A 25,017-nucleotide genomic window follows, 5' to 3' on the forward strand; every position below is an offset into this window, starting at 1 on the left:
CAGAGTCTGCTAAATTGTGGCTGTGATGGGCACAGTGTAGAATAGGGAGTCTGACCGCTGTGATCTCACCGGCTTCGGCGGTTTATTGTTTTGGGCTTGATGGAAGACCTTTCTTAGTTATCTTTTCCTCACAGTTTGTTTGCCTCTCCCCTTCAGTTCTATAGCTGTGCAGCTGGGTGGATGACGGTGAACCAGAATGATAGCAGTCCTGTCAAGATGCCTGTCCAGACAGATGGGCTTTAATTGCTGCCTCTGATGTTGAATGGATGAAAGTAGTACTGCGGCTCCAGTGAATGCCACCATGTTAACTAGTCAGCCTGCGTTTGCTACCCTTTCCTTTCCTTGCTTGCACATTTCCTCATTGATCGTGTTGGCTAGCTAGGTAGTAAATTGGCAAATAAAATATGGATTGCTACTGTACATCAGCCCACTTCAAATACACTAAACCCATTTCTCTGATGCACTTCATAGGGGAGTGACTGGGTATGAATTTGAGGCCAGAGTGTTCCTCTGACCTTCCTTCACCATTACCTCAATCACCCAGACACACAGACTCTGTACGGAAATTCCCTTCTGTAGTATTCCAGGCCTACTGCTCTCCAGACTGACACAATCCCATATTCTCTTCTACTGTGCTGATGCCTATGTGAGCATTTGCAGTAGTTCCATCAATCCCTGTTATCTGCCAAAACACTGCATGGGAATCCAAGTCATGGCAACAAGGTCTTGGGAGTAACAAAATGAGAAGAATCTTCTAATTTGTGTGTTTCTAGACTGGTCTAGGCTTAAACAAAAGTGCAGTTTCGGAATCACTCTGGTCTTGTTTTTGGACAGGCAGTAAAAACGCATCTGTTGTAATTTGCCGTTCAGATGGAAAAAATGGAAATAAAACATAAAAAATAAATAAAAAATGAAAAATATATACATTATTAAAGAGTTGAGTTTATATGTTGAATGATATATCCTTAATGAAAGAGCTGTCTTAAACAGGAGCCCCAGTTTATATTTTTCTATTAGTGTGATCCCTAATGTAGCGTATTTATGCTTACTCATCTCTGTCGCTCACAGTATTTTACTCACCTGTTGCTATGAGTAATTTATTTACCAGTTGCTGTTTAAAAGGACATTGTTTTTTTTACATTTAATGGCTTAAAGATTCACAATATTAACACTGGAAAACATGACAGTTTATTAATGTCCCTGTGAGGTACTGAAATAAAAAGATCATAAATACTAATTCAGATGTTTTCCAACAGCTTCTAATTCAGAAGTGGGCACAGGGCAGGATACACCCTGGACTGGACACCAGTCTATCACAGGGCTGACTGACACATTTGAGCTCGCCCCAGGGACAGTTTTCCCAATAGCCAATTAACCTACCAGTACAGTATGTCTTTGAACTGTGGGAAGAAACCGGAGCACCCGGAGGAAACCCACACCTACACAGGGAGAACATACAAACTCCACACAGACAGCACCTCAGGTCCAGAATTGAACACAGGGGCCCAGCCCTGCGAGTCAGCAATGCTAACCAGTATGCCACCGTGCCACCTGTTATAAATATTCATTTTCAACTTTAATGAAAAAAACTGAGAGTAAAAGAAGAGAATAATGTGATTTTGCAAATTCTCTGTAACACAATACTGTAAAATGGTAGTAGTTACTACACAATTCAGTAAAAATAGTCCTGTGAAATGTTGCAACATTTTTAGTACAGAACATTACAACTCATGTTCAACATGTCAACTCTAGCTCTTAAAATGCAACCTTATTGACCCTCTCATATGTACCTTAATATTTATTGAAGAGTGCTTCTAATAAAAAGGGAAATCAATAGTTTAGTTCTCCACCTACAGAAACTGCAAAGATTATGTTTTGTGTACTGTAGGTATTCTATATTTTTCTATATTGTTTATATCACATCTCCAGCATATCAGAAACGTCCTCCCTCCCTCTTCAGAGTATTTGCTTTGGCATGTCTGGATGAAATGCGGGGCAGATACAGTATGAATTTGTAATATCACAAAGCTGAGAGTTCTGAGGCCTGTGCTTTTCCACGTGCCATGTTGTCAGTACTTTTGCAAGGCTGGGCTGGAGTGAGACTGTTGGGAATTATGTGCTTCCTTCATGTCCAGAGCTTGTTGACGGCGTGTTTGGACACTGCTCTCTCTCTCCACCCCCCCTTCCCTCCATCTTTCACCCCAGCGCCCTCCTGGCCAGCAATACTGTATGTCAGACTGTTTTAACGTCAGCACATTTCTAAAGCTGATTAATTGTACTGTACCAGGTCACAAGTTCAGCTAGTCTTTTAGTCTTTTTTTAGACTTTTTAATCAGTGATGTTCATGATTTTAGATTTTGTTTTACAAAACAGGGCCAAAAAAGGCCATTCTCCTGCTGTTACCCATTCACATTTCATAATCCAGCTAGATGTAAACCAGTTGTGGTTTTATAATTTCATCTCTCATGGTCAGTTTATATGCTGCTGTGCTGTGATGGGATGATGAGAAATATTCCGTTTGGTGATGTCAGGTCATCGGAGTAATACAATTGTTGTTCTTGTTATATAGCAGCTTAATTTCCACTAGTTCGTTGTTCCTTTTTTCCTTTTCTTTTCCTTTTTGGAAATTTTAACTTATAGTGGAAGGAGTGGAGGGTGTCTTACCAGAACTATTATCATTTTTGTTGCTGTTGGACAAAATGTGTCTTTAGTATTGTATCATTTATAACATTTTTATTCTTTCTTAATAGCATTTACTTGAGACTGTCAGAAGTGTTTTTTCACTAGGATCCAGGGCATCCAGGCTTTTTAAAATGACTTGTGATATTAAATGTGTGAGGTTCAGTTTTTCTTTGCATTGCTGAAGATCATAGTATTACAAATTGTGCATCTCCCTTTATTGGGAAAAAGTAATTTAAAATTTGACAGCCGCTGCTATGACACAAAAGGGAGCATTTTAAAAAATGTTTTTGTTCATTATTATCTAAAGGAAGCAGACACGGTGAAAAATCAAAACGCTTTTCCAGTGGAAATTTATAATACTATTCCTGTCTAATAATTGCTCTATTTTTGTGGGATTTTGTGAATGAGTGGATAGGCAGATAATGTAAAAACCTATATGAGTAATTAACATTTATTTGTCCCCTACTTTGTACAATTATGTTGTGAGTTTGTTTAAAAAGAAATGATGCAATAAAAGCCTGACAAGCATGTGATTAAAGAGCAGTGTGTAATTTTCAGAAGCGGAATAGAAACCATAAATGTACAGAATGCTGCAAGTCAGAACCACCAACAATCTGTCTGAGTCTCTCCGTCTCTGTCTGTCTCTGTAGTTCCAGGACCCTGTGAGCCAGAGGATCTTATTGATGGCATCATATTTGCAGCCAATTATCTGGGCTCCACACAGCTTCTGTCCGAGCGCAACCCCTCCAAAAACATTCGCATGATGCAGGCCCAGGAGGCAGTGAGCCGTGTCAAGGTAGTGTGTTAGTATGAATGCAGGAAGAAATTTAAATCTAAGTTGACCTCTTTTCATTATACAGTATAGTTTTTTTTTTTTGCATGCCTGGTATTATGATTATCCACTATGTCTCCTCCTTAAACCGAACCTCACTTTGAATCCACATAAGGAACAGAGAGCCCAGCACCTGAAAAAGCAGGGGATGGCCGGTTTGCTGTGCTAAGGGACCTTGAAAATTCAATGCTAGGAAACAAGAAGCTAAAGGCTGGTGCAACTTGTTATACTGCAAGTCCTCATCAACCAGTGCATTGTTTGTGTGGGAGGACCGTTTCTGTACATCTGCTTCACTATTCTCCCCAGAATCACTGTGTTGTGCACAGCTTGAAGGAACCGTGGATGTACATGTACTGTAGCTACAACATTGCAACTCTGGCAAAGGTTTCTGTAACTAAATGAATCCAGAATGTTTTTCACAGAAGCATAGGACTCCAACCTTACCCATCGAGGTAGGACCTTTTTTACAGTTTACAAGGAGCCTTTCATACAATGAGTGTGACCGAGGACGATAAAGCGTAATGTTTTCCATGTTTTTCACCAATAAACCAATAATATTCCTTGGGCAGAAACTAGCCTTAAAAGGTTACAAAGCATATTTCAGTGTTTAAAGCTGACTACTGAATCAACACCCATTACTTACATAGTGAGGGAAGATTGAAATTCTTCATTCCCTTCAACCTGGGAAGTGGGACAAAGAGAGAGTTATAGTGGATTTTCTACTCCAGTAAAATTGCACTAATCTGCATTATCTCCTTTCAATGTGCCATAACGCAGAACCTGCAAGGCTGAATTACACAGCGGTACAAAGTGGTCTCCCCGCAGACGCAATCACAGTTTTTATTTAGACAGAATATCTCAAGGGGTTTCTAAAGCATCATACTAAGTTTTAGAACCTTCAGGGCCTTGGTGATAATAAAAACAGGTACTGCTCTTTATCAGGGGCCCTGAACAGGTTTGACAGTGCCTAGAATAACCCGTTTAAAATGAGAGACTAAAAAAAACAGTGGGTGAGCTGTTATCTTAAACTGAAAGAGCATGACCAGGCAGGGCCTACACATGCTGTTTTGTAACAAGGTTTAGTGCGTTCCAGATTTTTAATGAAAAGGAAGTCCAGATTGCCCTTTAAATCAAGCTGTTGTGCCATTGGTTATCTATCAAGTGCCCTTTAGATTTTGGCTAATTAACATTCCATTAATGTGTGGTGCGATTAAGTCTTGCATTATGAGATAATGAAATTGCTGGTGGCAGTTACAGAACTACCTTCTTTAACCAGCTTCCTGTTAAATCTAAAAGGTTTCACATTCTGGTATGAATTTTGAAGGTTTTGCAGGGCTGATTCTCCTCGCCTGTATGGCCACCGAGAAATAATTTCTTAGAGATTAAATCTGGAATGTCCTGATCGGAATCGGGCTTCTTTGCTTGCATATTATTGCATGAATTGACACAGGGGATCACTGACCTCATTCTACCACAGAATGCAAAATCCAGGCCAGCACGTGGTATTGCGCTGCTACAGTAAACTGGTCTCTCGCCCATACTTCCTGATTGAGCTCTCTTTCCTCCATTTTTTTCGTCGTTTAAGGAGTCTTCACTCCTCTCTCTGCAAGAGTCCTCTGAGCTCCAAGCAGGCGAGTAGCTGCCCAGACTGCACCGTTCACAGCTCCAGGCCAATTTCTAGCTCTTTCTGGCAGAATTGGAGCACTTTTTGCTCCCAACCAGCATTCCTCCAGTCAGTCGTAATCCCACGTCTGTGAGGTGTCTTCCTAAAGTCACGTGGTGCTGTGCACTTTGAAAAGGCACAAGGACAGTCTGTCGGTTTCAGCTCATTATGTTATGGTGGCAGCAATGCTAACCGTGAACTTGAAAGTTTGACTTTGTGCTCCAACTTTTAGCTTTGTAGCCGCTGTGCGAAATCTGGATAATCCTGCAGATTCCTGCTTCGGCAGTGGAATTATGTTGTGAACGCCTGTGTGTTTTCTGTGGCACACGTTTCAAAGACAAAAGAGGGGCTTTAAGTCTGATGTCTGAATGTGCTTAAGGAAGAGTCACGTTGCATTTCTTAAGGTTGTCCTGTTTCCCAATTCCCTGTAAAAAAAAAAGCACAATCTACAATGCTACTGTAAAATCAGAGCCTTGGGCTTTTGTAGGCATGACTTGAGGGAGTTGATATTCTGACGTGTGCGAGTAAAAAATTGTGCCTCTGCTAGCCACACAAGCCATTAAAGTGAAACCATGGCAACACTACAGATGCTATAGTTGTCACTTCTATTCTAAAGCAATACTAAGGGTTTTTGCTGTCAAGGAAGTCTTTTAAGTGATGGCACTTGTTTTCTTTCTTTACTGTGTCTCTGAGGAGTAATCTCAGCTTTTGTGTCTGCTGGGATCTCGCTGTGTTTCAGATTGCGGGCGGGGAGGGCCCCCTTTTGAATTTCCTCAAAGTCGTATGACTCCAGTGCCTGGAGATTTTGATTCAGATTGTTTAAACCACCCCTGACCATTGGGCCCTGAATTACAGGCTTACTGTAGCTCGCCACTGTACTCATTCACATTTTAGGATTTATGGATCTGTTTTTCTCTTACAGTCTGTATGCAGTTCGCCACCAGCCCCTTGCAGGTTGGTTTACAGAAACCAGTGTTGGCAGGCAGTAGCTGTCCTTCCCCGGGGTGAGAAAATGGGAAAAGGCAGTTAAACCAGATTAAGGCCAAGCAAAAGATTTGCTGAGGAGCCCTTCATCTTGGAGTCATCGGTGGTACCCAAAGTTCTTCCGTTTTTGACCTGAAACTTCAAAACGCAATAGGCAGAGTCCCTGTCTCGCTGGATTCTGAACTTTTAATCCATCCTGGCAGGCAGGCACACAGACGCATGCAAGCAACTTAAAATAACGCCGCAGGCAGGATCGGAACCAGCTTGTGGCAACAGGTGTGCAGTTTGATGTGGTGCAATTAAGTGGTGCCTGATCTTAACTCATCCAGCACATGGTGTTGGAGAGCGTGTGTCAAGCTGGTCAGGCACCAGGACTGGGATACCTCAGAGATGCATGGCTCTTCAAAGCTGTGATTGGCTCTAAGGAAGCACAATCCACCTTGCCCATTAAGATGCTGACATCATTCCCGGTACAGCATTCCCCTTAATCAAAGACAAATCGCACAGACGTTATAAGTCTTAACTAGTGAAATGGTCCATCTCATTATTTTACTACCTGCCTTCTGTGGGATACCCAAGGTGGTGTGCTCTAACTGGATCTTTAAATAGGCAGGAAAAACAAACATACAAACACATGGCAAAAAACAAACAGTGCTATTTTATTAGTGCCAGAAACACAGAAAACAAAACCTAAGATGTTCGTCTTTGAGCTTTATTAGTAGACAACTTCTCTCTAACCCTCAAGTACTCTAGTAAACAAGTCGGCAGCTAAACTGCAAACCAGCTTGAAAAAGTCCAAAACACAAAAAATGTGATGTTGTGTTATGCTGAGGGCTGGCAGGTGTGGTGGCCTTTTTTCAGATGGTCTACATTTTGTAAGTGGTGAGCATTGGTGTTCCATTTAAAGGTACAAAACTGAGCACGCTAAAGCCCATTTTGAGATGAGGTATTTGCCAACAACTTTGAAGCATTTTAAATGAAGAGGAAATCTTTTTCATCCGCAGGGGAATATAGTTTAGGAAAATGAGAAAGGAGAACGGCAAACGTCGTGCTTTGGGTCACTGAGGTTGGAGTAGGCATCACCAGCAGCCCGACATCTGTGGAGCTAGATGAGTTTAGGAAATTAACTGGGAGGAACATGTTATTCAGAGCAGAACAGAATTGTCCTCGGAAGCCATTGGCATGCAGTAGACCTGATGCAAACACATTGAGAAGGCGCTGATCATCTTCAAAGGAAAACTTTAATAACATTGTAGTGTTGTGTTGTAGCCCGTCAGCAAAGAAGCCATTTAAAAGCACTGTCAATGCAATTTCTGTCATCAGGCTGGTCCCAGTGAGAGGCAAGTGCGAGGGTGCAGGATGGGAGGTACAGTACAGAGGAGTGCAGGCAAACAGCATTAACAAAGCCTGTCATGTCTGCCCAGACAATCTGCAAGTCTGATATGGCTTGATATGGCAAGTCTGATATGCTGCACAAGAACAGAGCAGGTCAGGAAACCACATCTGATTCAATCTGTGTACTCTGATGGAAAACAGCTGGAACACTGCTGTGGGCACAGGCATCCTTCACCAGCAGAAACTGCTGGGTAAAGACTTGCAGATAAAAATACAATGAAATGAAGAGGGTAGAACTTGCTCCTTATGTAATGTTACTGAATATAAATTGGGGTGAGGAGATATGTAGCATCATGTGGCTAAATTCAGTCAGGAGGTGACACAAGGATAATTGTGGAAAAGAGTGTCCAGTTAGTGGGTCTTCATCTTTTAAAACGTGCAGAATAAGAAAACACTCTCCTGGTTATATAATATTAGGCCATGTTTCATTTGGAAAAGAGACTGCTGTCACTGATGTTGCCTTAGGAATTCCTTCAAACAGTTGTTATTCATTTAAAAAACAATGCAGAAAGGATGTAACTCATCATTCTGTAGAGTGTTAAATGCTTTGTGTACGGAGAGATTTGTCTTTGTGAGCAGCTTTATACTCAACAGTTTTTTATAGGAAAGCTCTGGTTAGTTTTTGCACAGTAATTCAAGGCTTAAAAGGCCCAGGAGATTGCTGGCAGTGTTTCCTAGGATTTTCAATTTAGCAGGTACCAATGCAGATTGTGTTTAAAAAATGGCATTGATTTAGTATTAGAAAATGCCTTTTTTTAAATGACCTGTTTTTTTTATTTTCTAGCTCCGTGTGTTATTAATAAATTTAATTAACTTGTTTTGTCAGAACAGAATTTTGCTGTCATGCAATCCAGAATCAATGTACAGATATAGCTGGCCTTTTCATTGTAAAAGCAGAGACCCTACTTTTTATCCAGAGATGCTGAGATAAATTGAAAACCTTTCAAATACTAACCTGTCAAGCCAGATAACTCTTGAGGATTGACACCGAGGTGGTTTGAATTACAGACGTCTGCATCAGCTCAGATGAAAGAGATTTTCAATCAGGAGCTACGCGAGGATCATTGTTGGGGAACACAGTGCATTAAATTGAGTACCAATAATTAGAGTCTTGACTGAGTTGCAATACCCCAATAGCACTAGATGAGGTAACATTATTCTTTGGCCAAAAAATGCCAAATTGGGTGAGCATTACTGAACTGAATGAATAATAATGATTGCATTACATTGGTAAGTACAGTTTGCACGCAGCATGATCATTTAGTTTCTGTATTAATGCTGTATGTGCATGTGATTCTCAAGCTCCTTATCATAAAATAACTGCTGTTCTCTGATAGCATGAAAATGGTGTAACACTGATTGAGGTGTTACAGTAAATATTAAATTATATCTGCCTAATAGTATAGTGGTATTTACAGCTAAGCCATGCCTGAAGAATGAAGAAGAATGAAGAATGTTTATTCACCCTGCTATACTTAACATTTACATGGTTATTTCTGCCCTGCGAATAGAATGCTAGCTATACAGTACAGTATATCAAGCCTCAAGTGAGGTACACTATTTGGAAGTCTCATATAAATTTGAGCAAATATGATCCTCTAATTGTGTTGGTGCTCGAGGGATAAGGAGCAGACATACTGTAGCATATGCTTAGCCATGGCTCCCTTACCGCTTACCTTGTTTTACTCAGTTGCTGTTAATATTGACAATGAAATATTAACAATCCCTTTTAGTATACAAGAATGGTTTATGCCTGCATGATTTATGGCTTGCCTTGCAAAAAAAAAAGAGCAATTATAAACTGGTAATTGCTGTTTTGACTTGTTAATGTGGAACCCAATTATACCATCGTTAATAATCCTTATTAGCAGCGATGGAGAGACTTTTGGATTTTTGTGTTTCTTTTTTTTTATTGCCCTGCGTCGTTGTCCTCCCTGAGTCTGACTGCCCTGTTTCTGTTTCGGTGCCACACAGAGGGTTCAGAAGGCTGCCAAAATCAAGAAAAAGGTGGTGTGTAAAAAGCACTTTGAATCCAACATGCGCAGTTCTTCCTCCACGATGTCTCGTCAGTTTTCACTTTACGAGCTTTGAACCATTGTGTTTGAGGTTAAATTAGAAGAGGTTAATACGTGGTGATCCCTGATTCGTATTTGTATATTTCTTTTCTTTATTTGGCAACACTAGGGAAACGTTAACGCCCTCTCTAATTTGCCTGAACAGACCTTCAAACATCTGTGAATGGTTCAAGGTCGTGGTTTCATCTGTTCAAGTGTGCTGTCTACCTTTCCTCAGAATGTGCTCCATTGCTCATTCTAGTGATGTGTGGGTTAAAATGTGTGCATTGAATCCATTGCCATCACGCATCTTGTATAGTGCATGCTTATCCTCTTGAAGATGCGTTTCTGCTTTCTTTTTTTTCTGTCCCCTTGTGATAAAAACTCAAGACATGACAAGAATGACCGGCAGCAGAGAGAAGAGTACCTGATGGTAGTTTACAGGCGTTACAGGAACATCCAGAGAATCTTTCACATAAGGCAGTACAGCGCTCTGTCCAGTGGACTTATACTTCTGTCCAGCAAGCCGACCATTAGGAGCAATGAAACCAACTTGTATATTTTAGAATAACAGCCATAAACCACTATGATAAATGCTCTTTCAATCACAGTATGCCAGTCAATGCATGTTCATATGCACTTGTTCGTTAGAGGCATTTTTCTGTCCACAGTGCCCCCTTAAACAGTGTTCAACAGAGCTGACGAACATTTCTGATTTATGAATAAGCATGTAGGTAGGTACTGTAGGTTAGGTCCCCTTCTCGGGCCATGAAAGCCTATGGGGGAATGGGGGGCAAGGACCACCATTTTTTCTCAACCATCCGACACTGGAGGTGGAGGTGATGTGGTCAGTATCACACTCCAGGAGGCCTATTACCCCCAGAAGGATTAATCCCCGGTACTCACTTAGAAAGCAGGCTGAGTGGACCTGGGAGCCGTCAGGAAGGAATTTGAGCAAGCTACATCGCCTGCCCCTACCCGGGATTGAACCCGGGACCTTCCAGGCAGGAGCTAGAAGCCTTTGCCGTCTGAGCTACCCCGGCTCCATGAATAAGCACGTAACTGCTTTAAAGGGAGGTTTAAGAATCCTTGTTCAGCCACCACTTAGCATCATCTTCTCCTGGAGACGCACTGACTGTTTCCCCCTTTGTCTCACCTCAGAGTCCCGAAGGGGACCCCCAGACCCTGACAGAGGTGGACCTCTTCATCTCCACCCAGCGGATCAAGGTTCTGAACGCAGACACACAGGTAACACCTGCAGCCCCAGAGAAGTGGTTAAAGCAGCTGCAGCTCTGGGATGGGGGTGGTGGGCGCAGCCTGATGACCAGAAAACACAAGCCGTCAATGTGAAAAATCGAGGCAGCTGCTGATTACTTAATGCAGAAGGTTCATGGTGGGAGTAAATGGTGGGAGACCGTTTTTTCCTGTGAAATAATGCTCAGTGCCCTCCGGTGCACTTTTATAAATCTGCCCCATCACCCCTCAGCTCCTGATGGCATATTTGATTTCTGTCTGAACCTCTCTCACATTAGAGAGTGATTGTATTTTGTATTACACTCATGGGTGGATCAAAAAGAGTCTGAAACACTAGAACTTTTTAATCCAGGAAATCCTTTAAAATACTGTAAATATTAATATGTCTCAGGCATTTTTAAGCTTTTAACAGTTTTGTAATATGCAGTTAAAATATCAGGTGCACTGTGTAGATATATGACCGTATGGCCAGAAACACTGACCCAAGGTAAGCTTTCAGTAATCCCCAAAAGAAATGGTGCAGTTACATCGATGGGTTTTGAAGTTCTAAACATAAGTAAAAAAATCAGATTGCATTTCTAATAGGGAAACCTGATGATCAGTGATGTTTAAGAAGACATTTGAAAAAGGTGCTTTTATAAAGTTAGGGTTTCAATGCACAGCAGAGCAAAAATATGTTGACACAGTTATTACTTAATAAGATTCCAGAGACCGGAATAATATAGAAATGAATTAACAGAAAATGTTGCTGGATCCTTTGTTCCCCTAGAAATTTGGAATTGAATGTTTTTTTTATACCCTACCGATTTGGGATTGCACTAGGAATCAACGGTCTTTGACCAGCTCTGCTCTAGCGTGCGATATGAAGCTGTTATCTGCTTCCAGGCTCTGCTCCGAGCTGTCTGTGAGTTAGCCTTGGCCAGGAGAGAGGAGTCCCAGCACGTTCACTGCTACCCGGCATGTCTCAGGGGTCACTGCGGTGCGGGGGTTTCAAGATATGCTGGCTGGTTCAAATCCTTCCAGCCTCGGTGGTGTTTGGCCAGTCGCTCACCTTTGTGTGCCCAGTGTGAACGAATCGTTGAAGTAATTCTCAAAAGAACAAGTCCGGAGGTGTGTTACTCGCTGCGCCGGGCGGCGATGGATTCTGAAGTGAAAATGATCACCTCCCCTGCGACTCGAGAGACCCACACCCGATTGTTACTCTGTGCGTTGCGCCGTGTCGTAATTACTGCTCCAGGCCTTCTTGTCACCAAAAACCTCTCCATTTAATGACAGGACTCTGAATAGCCTCATATACAGTGTTCTGTCATTAAGTCTTCAGTCGGTGTCGAAAATGAAATGAAATTCATTAACATCAATTCTTAACCCAGTAGAGCTTCATTCTCTTTCAGTCACTTCTATTACAAGCTGAATGAAGCCTTTAGAAACTGGCAGCACGTATGCTATCATAGAGCTATTTCTTTAGGTTAGATGCTGCGATGAAGTGTCAGAAATGTTGTGGAACTATGAGGGGACTGGCAGACACCCATTTTCTGTTTCACTGGTGGGAAGTGTGCAAAGAAAAAACCCTACAGTGTTTTTGTTGTTTGTGGTTTTCTCTGTGTGGTGCAAACCACAAAAATGTTCATAATCTTTCACACAATCCTTCAGTCCTTTTGAGTCTTTCACAGACTTTTTGAGACTGGTGAAGGGAATGGCACGACCGCAGTTGTTTTCTGTTAGTGCTGGCTATTAGTGTGGTAACTGCAGTTCCGTCTGGACAGCCAGATCTAACTGCAGTCTCCAACGTAAAAAAGGAAAAGTCCACTTGGCTTCAGAACTTTGTTAAAGGCCTCTGATAGTTCGGATAAATCTAAAGAGCGCTGCTAGCAGCTGTCACTTCAGTTCAAGACTGACACTGTGAAAAGAGACGGTTTCAGACTCGTCCCTCTCCTCCCTCCAAGAATAGGAGTGGACTGTGCCCTGAATCCTGGGGGAAGTATGAGGGATGAAATCCACTGTCTTCCCAATTCATCACTCGCTTGGTCTTAGCTGGAACAAAAAGATCTCACCTTTTATTAGAGGCAAACATGAGATAAACTGTCTTTAGTCTCTGTGTTACTCCTTTCTTACCACCAGTAAGAGGGGTGTTTATGTTAGTGCCCTGCAGTAGGACAGAAAGCATGGTAAACTTTAATTCTTTTGTGTGGTGGCACCACCAGAAAACTGAAACTGAAAGTTCTACAGTAGATCATCAATTATTTGGCAACCAATAAAACGGGTTTCCACAGCATTTTCTGGTCGTATTTCTGCATTTGTTGGAAAACTGCTCAGTCCAGCAATGGGGCACCAGGTGAGGGAAACATGAACCTAGACTCCATTGTGTCTGTACTAAAATGTACTTTACTTTTCATTAAACAAGCTGAAATAATGTTAATGTGTACTTCACAAAACTGTTTCTACAGTACTGTATTTTAAACATGCTTTATTCATAACATTTTTAAAATGTAAGCAAATTCAAAATGGTAAAAACATGCACAGCACCCAAAAACTCAATGTTATAAAAGTGCATGCAAAAATAAGGTACTATAGAGACATTGATTCTGGTGTTCTGCTATTTGGAAAATCCAATGACCTTTTTACCCCCAGGGCAATTGATGATCTACTGTGATTCAGTGTCTGTTCAGAAACCCACACTATTACCCTGGGTTACTATGTGTCTTGAGTATTGGAGGTGTAACAGGTCAACAGGCAAATCAAGAACCCCCAGTCCCTGTAGCTGGTATCCAAAACAACCTAAAATGCAGCTCTACATGTTAAAGGTTTGGAGAAATTTTCTAGAGCATCATCTGCCACTGAACTATCAGTATATAGAAATATGTTCTGCAGGGGGGTCAATTAAGGCAAGCAGAATGGAATGCATCTTCCACTAACGCGTGGATCTGTTCTTGATGAATAGTATTTGCTATGCAGGAATGAAATACAGGGACAGGCCTGCTATGTAGGACACTGCTTTCACAAACCTAGGAATCTGGGAGTAGCTTGCACATACTGTACAGGGTTGCTGCAATGCAGTGTTGCTTCATTTCTTCAGCTGATGGTTTTTCTTTATCGGCAAGATACTACAGAAGTTCGCAGAACTTTATTAACTGCTGCTGTGAAAAAGTGTACAGTACTGTGTGGAAACTGCGGGGCTCACAGAGACCCACTGACCTTCTGCAAGAAGATGAGTGTAAATAATTACAGCAGAAGTGGTGAAGAGCACCAAGGGCATGTTTGAATTTGATTACCGATGACAACTTCAGCTCCAGTAAAAAAAAGATAATCATGTCTGTACATCTAGGACCAAGGGGAAAATGGAGCTTTTTAAGACATAGATCACATTCTTTTATGTTGCAGATCTTAATTTGTATTCAAGACGCGTGTCATAAGGATCAGGCTAATTAGATCTATGTTCATGGTCCTTGCTGTTGACCATATGGTTTTGAATTGCAATGTAAGATTTAAGACATTTTAGGTTACATTAAAGGTTAAAGGCTATGTGCACTGCAGGTATTGAGAAATGAATACTGATGCTCAATATCACTGCATTAATTAAGTGTAACACTGAGCTAAGCATTTACCAAAGCTAGGTTAGAGGCACAACCTCCAGCTGTATTCTGCCTCTGGGATTACATTTCAATTGATCAGGAATTAATCCTGTGAAATTCCTGTCGCCCTAAAGCATAGCAAGGAATCAAACCAACTGAAACTCATGACACTGCTAGTCAAAGTGTGTGTGTGTGTACAGAAGACATTTTCTCAGTAGCATTAATTTCAAATATCCTATCGTTGGGCACTTTTGATGTTTTTAAAAATCATCCAAAAATCATTTTGTATGCAAAATGAGAAATTAAATTCCTCAAAACAGAAAACTAATTTTAGACACGGATGTAAAGGAAAAGTTTTGGCACTTAGAGATGGTGGCACAAAGGTTCATTTCTTCAGTTCGCTGTTCGGTGACAAGATGTGAAATTTGTCATCTCAAAAGCTGACAGCTGCCCACTTTGTAGATATCCAAGCTGCTGTTTCTGTACCCTTTTTTTCCAAGTCTCCTTAGGCATGCCGTGTCAGCGTCTTGTGCTCTTTCTAGGAGACAATGATGGACAATGCTCTGCGGACCATCTCCTACATTGCGGACATCGGGAACATCGTGGTGCTCATGGCCCGCCGCCGCATGCCCCGCACCGCCTCCCAGGACTGCATCGAGACCACGCCCGGCGCCCAGGAGGGCAAGAAGCAGTACAAGATGATCTGCCACGTGTTCGAGTCCGAGGACGTGAGTACTGCTCTCGTTCGCAATGGTCAGGACAGGTGGCGGATTGTCGAGCCGGCTCTTCATGTCAAGGGAAGAGAATGGGCCACAAACGAGACTACACCCTGGACGGGGATGCCAGTGCACCAACATGCAGACACCACCCAGAAGGTGTCCTGGGCTGGAATCAAACTGTGGACCCAGCAGCTGCACTCCTGTGCTGTCCCATATCATTAACTCTTACATTAAATATTCGTAAAGCCCTGTCCTTCTTACAGCAAGTTCAGCATGTATTTCTGTAGTTAGATATCCGAACCAACATTTGTACAGATGTGTCGGAACACAAAAATAAGGTTGTGGCTGAACAGGTTTGTCAGAGCTCACAGTGGATAGAAGAGATGACTAATTTGTGACACAATGACCACTGCACTGATGTAGTACACCGCTTGACATGTGAGTCATGCGACAGCACAAGCACTCCTGCCCCATTGCAACAGTGCAAGTAAGAGCATATGACAAGATGCAAATGGCATGGACTATTGAACTGATCTTCTTCCTGCTTATTGGGAAAAATTTACTTGTAGATAAAATACACACATATAAACACTAGTATGTGTTCAGTCTGTGGAGGTATTGATTATAAGTGCATCCCCAGAGGGGGCGGCGGCACTGTGGCGTAGTGGTTAGTATTGCTGCCTCGCAGTGCTGGGGCCCTGGGTTCAATTCTGGACCTGGGGTGCTGTCTGCGTGGCGTTTGTATGTTCTCCCCTTGTTCGTGCAAGTTTCCTCCAGCTCCTCCAGTTCAAAAACATATTGGTAGGTTAATTGGCTTCAGGGAAAATTGATCCTGGTTATGACTGTATCTGTCCTTGTTTCTGTGTCTGTGTGTCTGCCCTGTGATGGACTGGTATGACTGATTGTGATGCACCTATTGCTTGCATTCCTGAGACCCTGAACTGGAAGAAACAGTTAGCAAATCCATCCACAGAGCACAATTCCCAACCCAGTAAATATTTCAGACATAGTCCGTGTGTCCATGTGCATGTACAACCCAGACACATGAACCTGCACTGGAAGTCCTCCTCTGATGTGTGGGACTTTGTGAGACTTATCACTATTTCCATATAAAACAATGTCTTTGAACATTGAGTTCTTTGGGTTTCCTTCCTAGTCTTTGTCCCAGTACCCTGGGCATTGATGAGCTGTCACACTCTTTTCTGACCGGTGTTTGGGGCATGCCATTTACAGGGGCCGTGTGGAAGGCACTCACTGTGCCTTGGTACAGTATGTACTGTGAACTATAAGGACATATGTAAGGTCCCAGAATCAGCAGTGTAAGAATGGAGTTGTTGAATGTTGCTATACTTTCTGCTTTATTTTGGATAGATGGACTGATGAGTCAGCATTCCTCCCTGGGACATGGCTCCTATTTCACTCAGAACACTGAGCTGTAGTAGGACTTTTTTCAAGGTTACATGCGCTTTCTATAACAGTACATTAATATTAGTCACAATATCGCATTTCAGGGTATACTATGCTTTATGTTACAGTACCTTTATCTTAATTTCATTATCTGATCAACTTGAAGGGAAAAGTACTTTTTTTATATTCTGATATCAAACTGTTGTTTCCTTGTAGTCTTGCAGAGATATACGAATCACCTTCATCCTATACAAACTGAGTAAATTTTCAGAATTAGGTTGTGTTGCTAAATGTCAATATGCTCAATATAGGTACGCAGTTCACCTTGCTGATGTACGCTAGTCTATAGCACTGGCTGTGCTCTAATCTGCTAATTCCATTCATTCATTGCAGATCTGTGCTTTTCACAACTCTGAGCCTCTTCCTCTGCATTGCAGTTTTCCTCAGATTACAGGAGTATAATTAGATGCAATGATTTGTAAAGAAAGATGAGTCAGTGCCCATGGCGTTTTTCTCACTTCTTTTGGGATAATGTGCTAAAGCACCTATTTTGAAAAACAATTATGAATTTGTAACAGGTCTATTTAAAACTTGTAACTTTTTGGGTATGTATTCTTTCTAATATTAGCTATTGTTATTGGGCAGACAATCTAAAAATGCTAACCCACAGATGTATAGATTAGTTAGTTGTAAAATGAGAAATACAATATCCTGTGTTCTCAACACTGATTTTTTTTATCAGCACTAATGTCCTTGGACCTTAGCTCTCTGTATAATTATTTCCTGCTGTTGAAATGACATTCACTGAGAGTTTTTTCTTTGTCTTCTACAATGGATCTATTTTTTACAGAACAAGTATTAATTATAGAAACAGAATCTGCTTTCCGTATTGCCATGAAATTTCAATCACCAGGAGCTCTGTTTCTTGTTATTAGTGACAGCAAGACAGATGCAGTTTGTCGCATGTCGTCCTTTTATACAGCTCATTTGTACTCTCTGCAGTTCTGATCTTTGGGGAAATGAATTTGATACGATTTTCATAACCAAATCCTCTTTTTCATGGGAGATATTTCCAGTTACTCCTACAAGGTAGAGAATTTAACATGGAGAACAGGAGGCACAAGCTTTCCCGTAAGGTTGTGGGAGTATGCAACAAGCCACCTAGCCACCCAAGAAACTATAGTACCTTGGCTCCTTTCAGGAAACGGCTTGATGAGATCCGTGGGTCTCTTACTTCCTAACTACCACAATGGGATATATGAGCAAAAAGACAACAAAAAAGTTTGTGGTTGAGACTTTCACATGTTTTTAAAAAGAAAAAGAAGTTTGTGTGTAACAACCATGCTCAAAGTAAGGTACTTAAATGCTAATATCAGTGCTATTGTTAGTTGTCTCCAATGGCAGTTCTTTCCTGGAATTGATCAAGAAATCGGACATTGAGGATCAGAGATATGGGGGTCAGGATAGGCCAACATTTAGGTTCTTTAAAAAAGGGGCCAAATGTGGCTTTCTTGTAAAATGATTGGACGGGGAAGTAAAATGCTGGTCATTACATCCCCACCTGAATCGCTGACCAAAGCACGGAAAAAAAATAACACACAACGCATCTGGAGGATTTTATTTTGCCTGCATTTTAGTTGGCCTCCATGCATGATATCCACTGCAGGCTCTTCCCTTTCAAAGATGAAAGGTCCTGCTGTGCTGGGTGTATTCCCACCTCATGCCCTCTACGAACCTGGAAGGCACAGCTCTCTGATAATGAATGGGGGTCCCGACCTCTTGGAGTGGAGAGAGGCAGTGTGAAGTCCTTGCAGGAGGAACTGAATAGACTGGGACATCTTCGAAGCTTTCGTTTTGCTTCAGGTTTCTGAAAAGAACTTAAAAACAACATTTGGCGACGAGAAACACAACACTTATTTATAGATATATTGCTGAACTGTAATGGAGAAAATTGGCTGGTGATCAGTGAACCATCTGATTGAGCTTTAAAAGCGCTGCAAGTAATCCTGACTGAGTTTTATCACCAATATGAACCTAAGGGCCGCTAATACATTAGCATTTCATGGAGGTTTTTATTTATGATCGATAGTGAGGAGATGAAAGCTAGCCTACCTCTAATGTGTCTGATTGCATGAGATGTTTTTCGAAGTTGAAAATCTGAAAATCAATCTCCACTCATTTCTGTGATCTGCCTTAACCATTTTTAAGCAAAAGATTTAAGATATGCAACAGAGAACTATTATCACTCTAATAAATACAAATCAGTGTGTTCCCAATGAATTATTCCATTATTCCAACTTGGTCTGCGTAGTTGTTGTGCATTAAATGATGTTCGGCCATCTGGAAAGACTGTTTTGTTTTCTGTTTTCTCTGAGGTTGTCACTTTAATTTGCTTATTTTCTGGTGTAAAACTGTTTGTTTTTTTCTCCCCAAAGGCGCAACTTATTGCTCAGTCCATTGGGCAGGCATTCAGCGTGGCCTACCAAGAGTTCCTGAGAGCCAATGGGATCAACCCCGAGGACCTCAGCCAGAAGGAGTATAGCGACATCATTAATACACAGGAGATGTACAATGACGACCTTATCCATTTCTCCAACTCGGAAAACTGCAAAGAGGTTTGAGCTGTTAACTGCCCATAAAAATGTCAAAGGACGTTTCAGAACCAATTACTCTCTTACAGGTGCCTCAGTGGCAGAGCTGCACTAAAGGCTCTTTGAATTGCTACTGACAGTGCAGAACTACAGCTGTAGATGGGCGACGAGCAGGGGTGCACTGTAGATAAGCATAAGTATTGCTTTAGTTTAAAAGCCTAGTAATGAAGGGCAAATTGCATTGCATGTAGGCCATCTTTCTCATTTATACAATTTAATATTTGAATATGAATATTTAGCACTTTATGATATTATGCCTCATGCTGTTGGGGTTGGCAATTCATATGTGTATCACAGAAAAATGGTGTGGCTGCTCATTTCTGTATGGCAGAGCAATGTGAACTAAGAGGATAAAAAACAGTGTGGCTAGAGCTGGGACCTTCACCCCTTCCCAAACCTCTGTCCCACAGCAGCACCTGTAATAGAGAACAGCAGAGACACACATGTTCCCCCGTCCCCATAACTGCAGCTGTGATAGAGAACAGCAGAGACCCCCCGTCCCCCTGTCCCCATAGCTGCAGCTGTGATAGAGAACAGCAGAGACCCCCCTGTCTCCATAGCTGCAGCTGTGATAGACAACAGCAGAGACCCCCCTGTCCCCCTGTCCCACAGCTGCAGCTCTGATAGAGAACAGCAGAGACCCACCTGTCCCTCTGTCCTGCAGCTGCAGCTGGAAAAGCAGAAGGGAGAGATCCTGGGTGTAGTAATTGTGGAGTCGGGCTGGGGCTCCATTCTGCCCACTGTCATATTGGCCAACATGATGAATGGGGGTCCAGCAGCACGATCAGGCAAGCTGAGCATCGGAGACCAGATCATGTCCATCAATGGCACCAGCCTGGTGGGACTCCCTCTAGCCACCTGCCAGGGCATCATCAAGGTAGGTGAAACTTTCACAGTTCGCAAGTTAACCTGCTCTGCTGCACATATTGTAAATGCTTAACCATAGCAAGATTATACCTTTTTTGCGATCTCTCTTTCATTGTCCAGGGTCTGAAGAACCAGACACAAGTGAAGCTGAACATTGTGAGCTGTCCTCCAGTCACCACTGTCCTCATCAAACGCCCTGATCTCAAGTACCAGCTGGGCTTCAGCGTGCAGAATGGCATTGTGGGTACCAAGGGCTTAGTTATGTCTTTTGTTTGCACTTAGCTGGGTCAAGTCAGCTCTTCACCAATTAGCAAGTCTGTGTCTACAGACACCTTTAGTGATTTAACAAAGTCTTACAGCTCCTGTTGTGCTAGCAACTTGGCATGAATTCTGTTTGAAAGTGAAACACTAAAAACTTTGAAACCTTCTCTACCTCAAAATCATCAGAAAATTAAATTCTTTAAATGCAGGTCATGTCCACTCTGAAAAGTATGCAATGTTTTGGCAGTGAAATCTTCAAGTGTGAGATTTAAAATGATAATAAATCAACTGCAGGCTTTTCTCAAGAAGTGTGTAGATCATGTACACAAAGCTCTAGCTCCCCCCTGTGGTATACTGTATTGTAGCAGTTAATAAAAGAAAGTCAAAGCAATGCAAGTAATTGTTCACTCAATTATTTAAATATAGAATTTTATGGAAAAGGCCCTGCTTGAAGGGCTAATTTTTTAGAATGTGGTAAACCACAGAGCCCCTTAATTGGTGTGGGGTCTACACAAATATGTTTTGGTTTCACGTCTAAAACCTTTTGCATTTTACAGTGTCACTCCATATCAGCTAACGACTTACAAAAATGCCGTTGTTGCCAAAGGCCAACTGAGCGCCTTCTGTCTGAGGAGGAGCTCATGACTAATTAAGAACAGATTAATCGATTGGACAGTACACCTGCTGTCAGAACACCAGCAACAACCAAAGGGGAAGATTTTAAAATTAACACACACAAAAACGACAGAATCTCATGCCCAGGTCTAGTGGACTCACTGAACATAATGACTGCTGCTGATCTACTGATGGCACTGTCACACTGTTCCATATTTCACAAGCACTGAATCCACTGAGCTGCAGATTGATCTGTGCAGTGGCTTATAAAGCAACTAAAATACACTTTCTAGTAATTGCAGTCAGATGCATCAGTGACGTGGATCTCATTTCAATGTTTTAAAAACATTCAATAGCTCAAGAGTATGCACATGTATGGTGTGTATACCAGGCTAATCTATCTGTACACCCAATACACATACTGTACTGTACTACAAATACAAATGCTCATGTATCATTAATATTCAGGAAAGAATTTTGCAGAAATTGACTTTAAATTGCGAATATTGCCCTCAATTGCTGATTTTGATGGCCTCGGTGTTCAGAACGTAAAACAAATGTCACTTCGGCAAAAGTGTAAAAAAAAACGTTTCCTGAAAAGAAAGGAACAGTGGGTGACTCTGAACAAACAGGTTCATCTGAAGAACATTTGCAGGAATGTTTCTCCCTCTCTGTACTAATGGGCTCTCCTCATTATTCCTTTCGCTCTCCAGCTCCAAGTCCTGCATGTTGCAAGACCTCCATTAGGTTCTGTCATTGTAATCCTGCAGAGTGAATTCACCCTGCTTCCCTCACTCTGCAGACTGTGTGAGACTCTGTTACATATTATGCATATTATGGATACAGCAAATTCCCACTAATTGGGGAACTCATCTATCTATAAAATAAATTGAAGTAGCAGGGAGGGAGCAAAAGTTTACCCTGGTTTAGACATTATTGTACAGTTTTTTTTTGCATTTGCCTAACCCTAACTTGTTAGATGCCTGAGTCTTGGTTACTATATTATTATAATACTGTAATTCAGCCAGCAGTCATATCACCCTGCCACTCACAACTGATAACCCACTGAAGCTCAGCAGGTGTGAGCCTGGTCAGTACCTGGATGTGTGGTGAGCATACTGGCGCACTGTAGCTGCTGTTGCATCATCCAGGTGGGGCTGCACACTGGTGGGGGTGGAGGGGAGTCTCCATTACCTGTAAAGTGTCTAGAAAAATGCTATTTAAGTATAAGGAAATATTATTATTATTAATAATAATATTATCATCATCATCTTATCAGATGTTTCTCCTCTGAAATAACTGAAAGTCCAGCTTTTCACGTTACAAAAACAAAAATGCCATCAAATGTCTAAAGAAATCTCCCCTCCAAAATCATCTTGGTTTGAATCGTATTGGCTGCCTAATTGGATTTGCTGTTTAAATGCAATTATCTTCATCTCTTCTCACTGTTCACTGAAATGAACGGCAGGTCAGATTTGCTTCACTGCCTTCCATTTTCAGCTCTGTTATGCCAAAAGCTACTCCAGTTTGTTGGGTTTTTTTGTGGTTATTGTTGTACACAACATAACCAGGTTATATCACAGCAGGAGGCAGACAGTTTGCAGACGGTGGGATTTACTCCTTATTAAACGAATGGATTGGAAAGTCTTTTAACTGGACCCAAGAGTATGGAAAATGCTGTTGAGCTCTGTGTGAAAACACTTAGAGAGTGCCCATTGATCCGCTGGCGTAAATCGATATGAAGTATTGATGAAATACTTCCTAAATCCCCTAAGGCACAATATTTCAATACCCTTTGCCTCTGCGCTTATTAGAACTTGATATCTTGAAAGGTGGCAGAGGTTAATCAATAGGTTCCTCTGCCAAGCTGGAGACTTCAGAGATAATGTAATCACACAACAGACGAAGCACTTCCCCTTCATAGCCATTGGCCATGGGCCTTCCCGTGCTGCTGCAGAGCCTGGCGACGAGGGCTGCGCGCGTGGAAGCAGGAATAGGGAGCTAGAACGTCCCGTGCTTCTCTTCCCGCTTCCAGATCTGCAGCCTGATGAGGGGGGGCATCGCGGAGCGCGGAGGGGTTCGAGTGGGGCACCGCATCATCGAGATCAACGGGCAGAGCGTGGTGGCCACCGCGCACGAGAAGATCGTCCAGGCCCTGTCCAACTCCGTGGGCGAGGTGGGGGCTGCCGGGCGGGAGCTGATCCGCCCCCGCATGGAGGCCGTAGACCTCAGAGACGGGTTCAGAAATGGTTTCGCGCTTAGTGTGCCTTCCGACCGCTGTTTCATTCAGCTTTGATCGAGCTGAAGAAGAAGACAGAGATCGGTGCTTTTTCTCAAGCAGGTTTTTTGAGGAGGAACCACATGGGATCGTTTGACTCCCATCTTGTGACTGAGAGCTTGATGCACAGTAGGTGTAAGGCAGCCATATGCCGAAATGTGTCCAGATATGACAGAATGCATTAAACCTTGATAGAAGTCTGATCAGATCGTGGATCAGAATTCGTATTTTATCCCATCATTGCATTCCCTCTTGAGAGGGGACAGAATTTGTCACGAGTCCTACTACACATCCTGTGACTGAGCTTCTTTTAGAAGTTGGGGTTATTTTTATTTTCCCAGCCCCACTATTTTGAAACTTTCAAAGGTAAATGAGAAAGGACTTCCCACACGGGCAGTCAGTTAGGCCTGTGTTGTGTAAAAGAAAACGTGTATGTCCGAACCGAGATGTACAGTAAACGAGGCAGGGGCCCCTTTTTAATCTGAAAGCTCTTAATATCAAAATGAGTAAAACTCAGTGATGCAGCCCAGTCCATCAGAGAGAATGCTGTGCACAGCCTGTCCTTCATGCAGCTTCATGCCGTCAGAGCTTAATCTTGGGTTTGGTAAATGTGCAGTTTCCATGTTTATTTTTTTTTCTCATTTTTTCAAGCCCCACAGGCACCTACAGTGTTAGAAAGAGCTGACGCGTCTTGCTCTGATACCACCACCAGAGGGCACCACTGTGCGACAAGCTAAGACCACACTCTGCGAGTCAATCCCGCGAAGTCCCGGTGGCAGTACAGGAACCACACTACTGTAACTGCACAGCACCCCTCTTTTTTTTTAGTTTTTAATTATCTGTAGTTTGGATTGGTAAAACTGAAAAACTGACTGCTGTAGTACTTTATGTATGTACAAAACATCCACTTTTACACAGTTCGTCTCCTGTAATATTGACTCTGTAGCACTGAAGAAGAGTATTTTAAGGAGTCAGGTGGCAGTGATACTTGGAAACACTTTTGTCATGTACTTGGCACGAATCCATGATCCCATTCTGCTCAGTAGCTCTTAGACTCATCGTTGGTGGTGGTGTAATTGCAACGCGTATTGCCAGGATAATTAGCACAGTAAAGTCAAACCTTGGAGGTGATTGATAGGCCTTCTGCAAATCCAGAATCTCCCTGGGCTTGGAAAGAGACTGGTGGCTCTGTTTATACTGTTTAGTGTTAGCTAGAGGGTTTTGATGTTTCTTAGACATCTAACACTTAATTGAACTGCCCTTTTGTTAACTCTCCAGTAGGACTCTGAAATTGCAATAACCCGCGATTTGAACGAACGCCTGGAAATGCTGCAGAAGACCGTATCAAATTGTTCACGAAGACCGAGTCTTGTCCTACCACACTTAGCCACCAGGTGTCATGCGTGCTGCAGGACCTCTACAATCAGAAACTGAAACGGCAACGTAAAGCCAGTTGTAGAATTCAAGTTTAAATATGTGTTATACCATTTTTATTTCTGTTTTTAACCATGGATAAGGCTTTCTCTCAGGAATCCGGGCAGAGAATGATGAGATCCTCTTCTGTTCCTTCACTAGTAGGAATAAGATTGGGAAAAAGGGAACTCTTATCACAGAGTACTTACCTGTGAAGGCTTTTAATTTTAGACAATATTACAAAAAATGAACAAAAGATACCTCCAGTGTAAAGTATATGAAGAATTGCTGTAGCAATTGATTTCTATTTCAAAAGTGCCCCTTTAATGCCAGCGGCCATGCAGTAACACCCTGCAACTCACAACTGGCAGCC

At 42.1% G+C, this 25,017-nt stretch overlaps 1 protein-coding gene across 2 annotated transcripts in view; it reads left to right on the forward strand.

Moving 5' to 3' along the window:
- The window catches only part of LOC148831296 (amyloid-beta A4 precursor protein-binding family A member 2-like), a 90,457-nt gene that overhangs the window by 63,352 nt on the left and 2,088 nt on the right, over positions 1-25,017 (forward strand). The window contains exons 6-13 of one of the 2 annotated variants that reach the window (XM_088920054.1): positions 3,333-3,478; positions 9,531-9,563; positions 10,772-10,858; positions 14,976-15,161; positions 18,995-19,174; positions 19,875-20,087; positions 20,198-20,317; positions 22,989-23,129. In XM_088920054.1, coding sequence (XP_088776180.1) covers positions 3,333-3,478; positions 9,531-9,563; positions 10,772-10,858; positions 14,976-15,161; positions 18,995-19,174; positions 19,875-20,087; positions 20,198-20,317; positions 22,989-23,129 — 1,106 coding nt within the window. The remainder of the gene's footprint in view (positions 1-3,332; positions 3,479-9,530; positions 9,564-10,771; positions 10,859-14,975; positions 15,162-18,994; positions 19,175-19,874; positions 20,088-20,197; positions 20,318-22,988; positions 23,130-25,017) is intronic. The other variant, XM_088920055.1, reaches the window with a different exon arrangement.

The sequence above is a fragment of the Atractosteus spatula genome, chromosome 7, assembly GCF_055471065.1.
Source record: "Atractosteus spatula isolate fAtrSpa1 chromosome 7, fAtrSpa1.hap1, whole genome shotgun sequence".
In the NCBI taxonomy this organism is placed as follows: Eukaryota; Metazoa; Chordata; class Actinopteri; order Semionotiformes; family Lepisosteidae; genus Atractosteus; species Atractosteus spatula.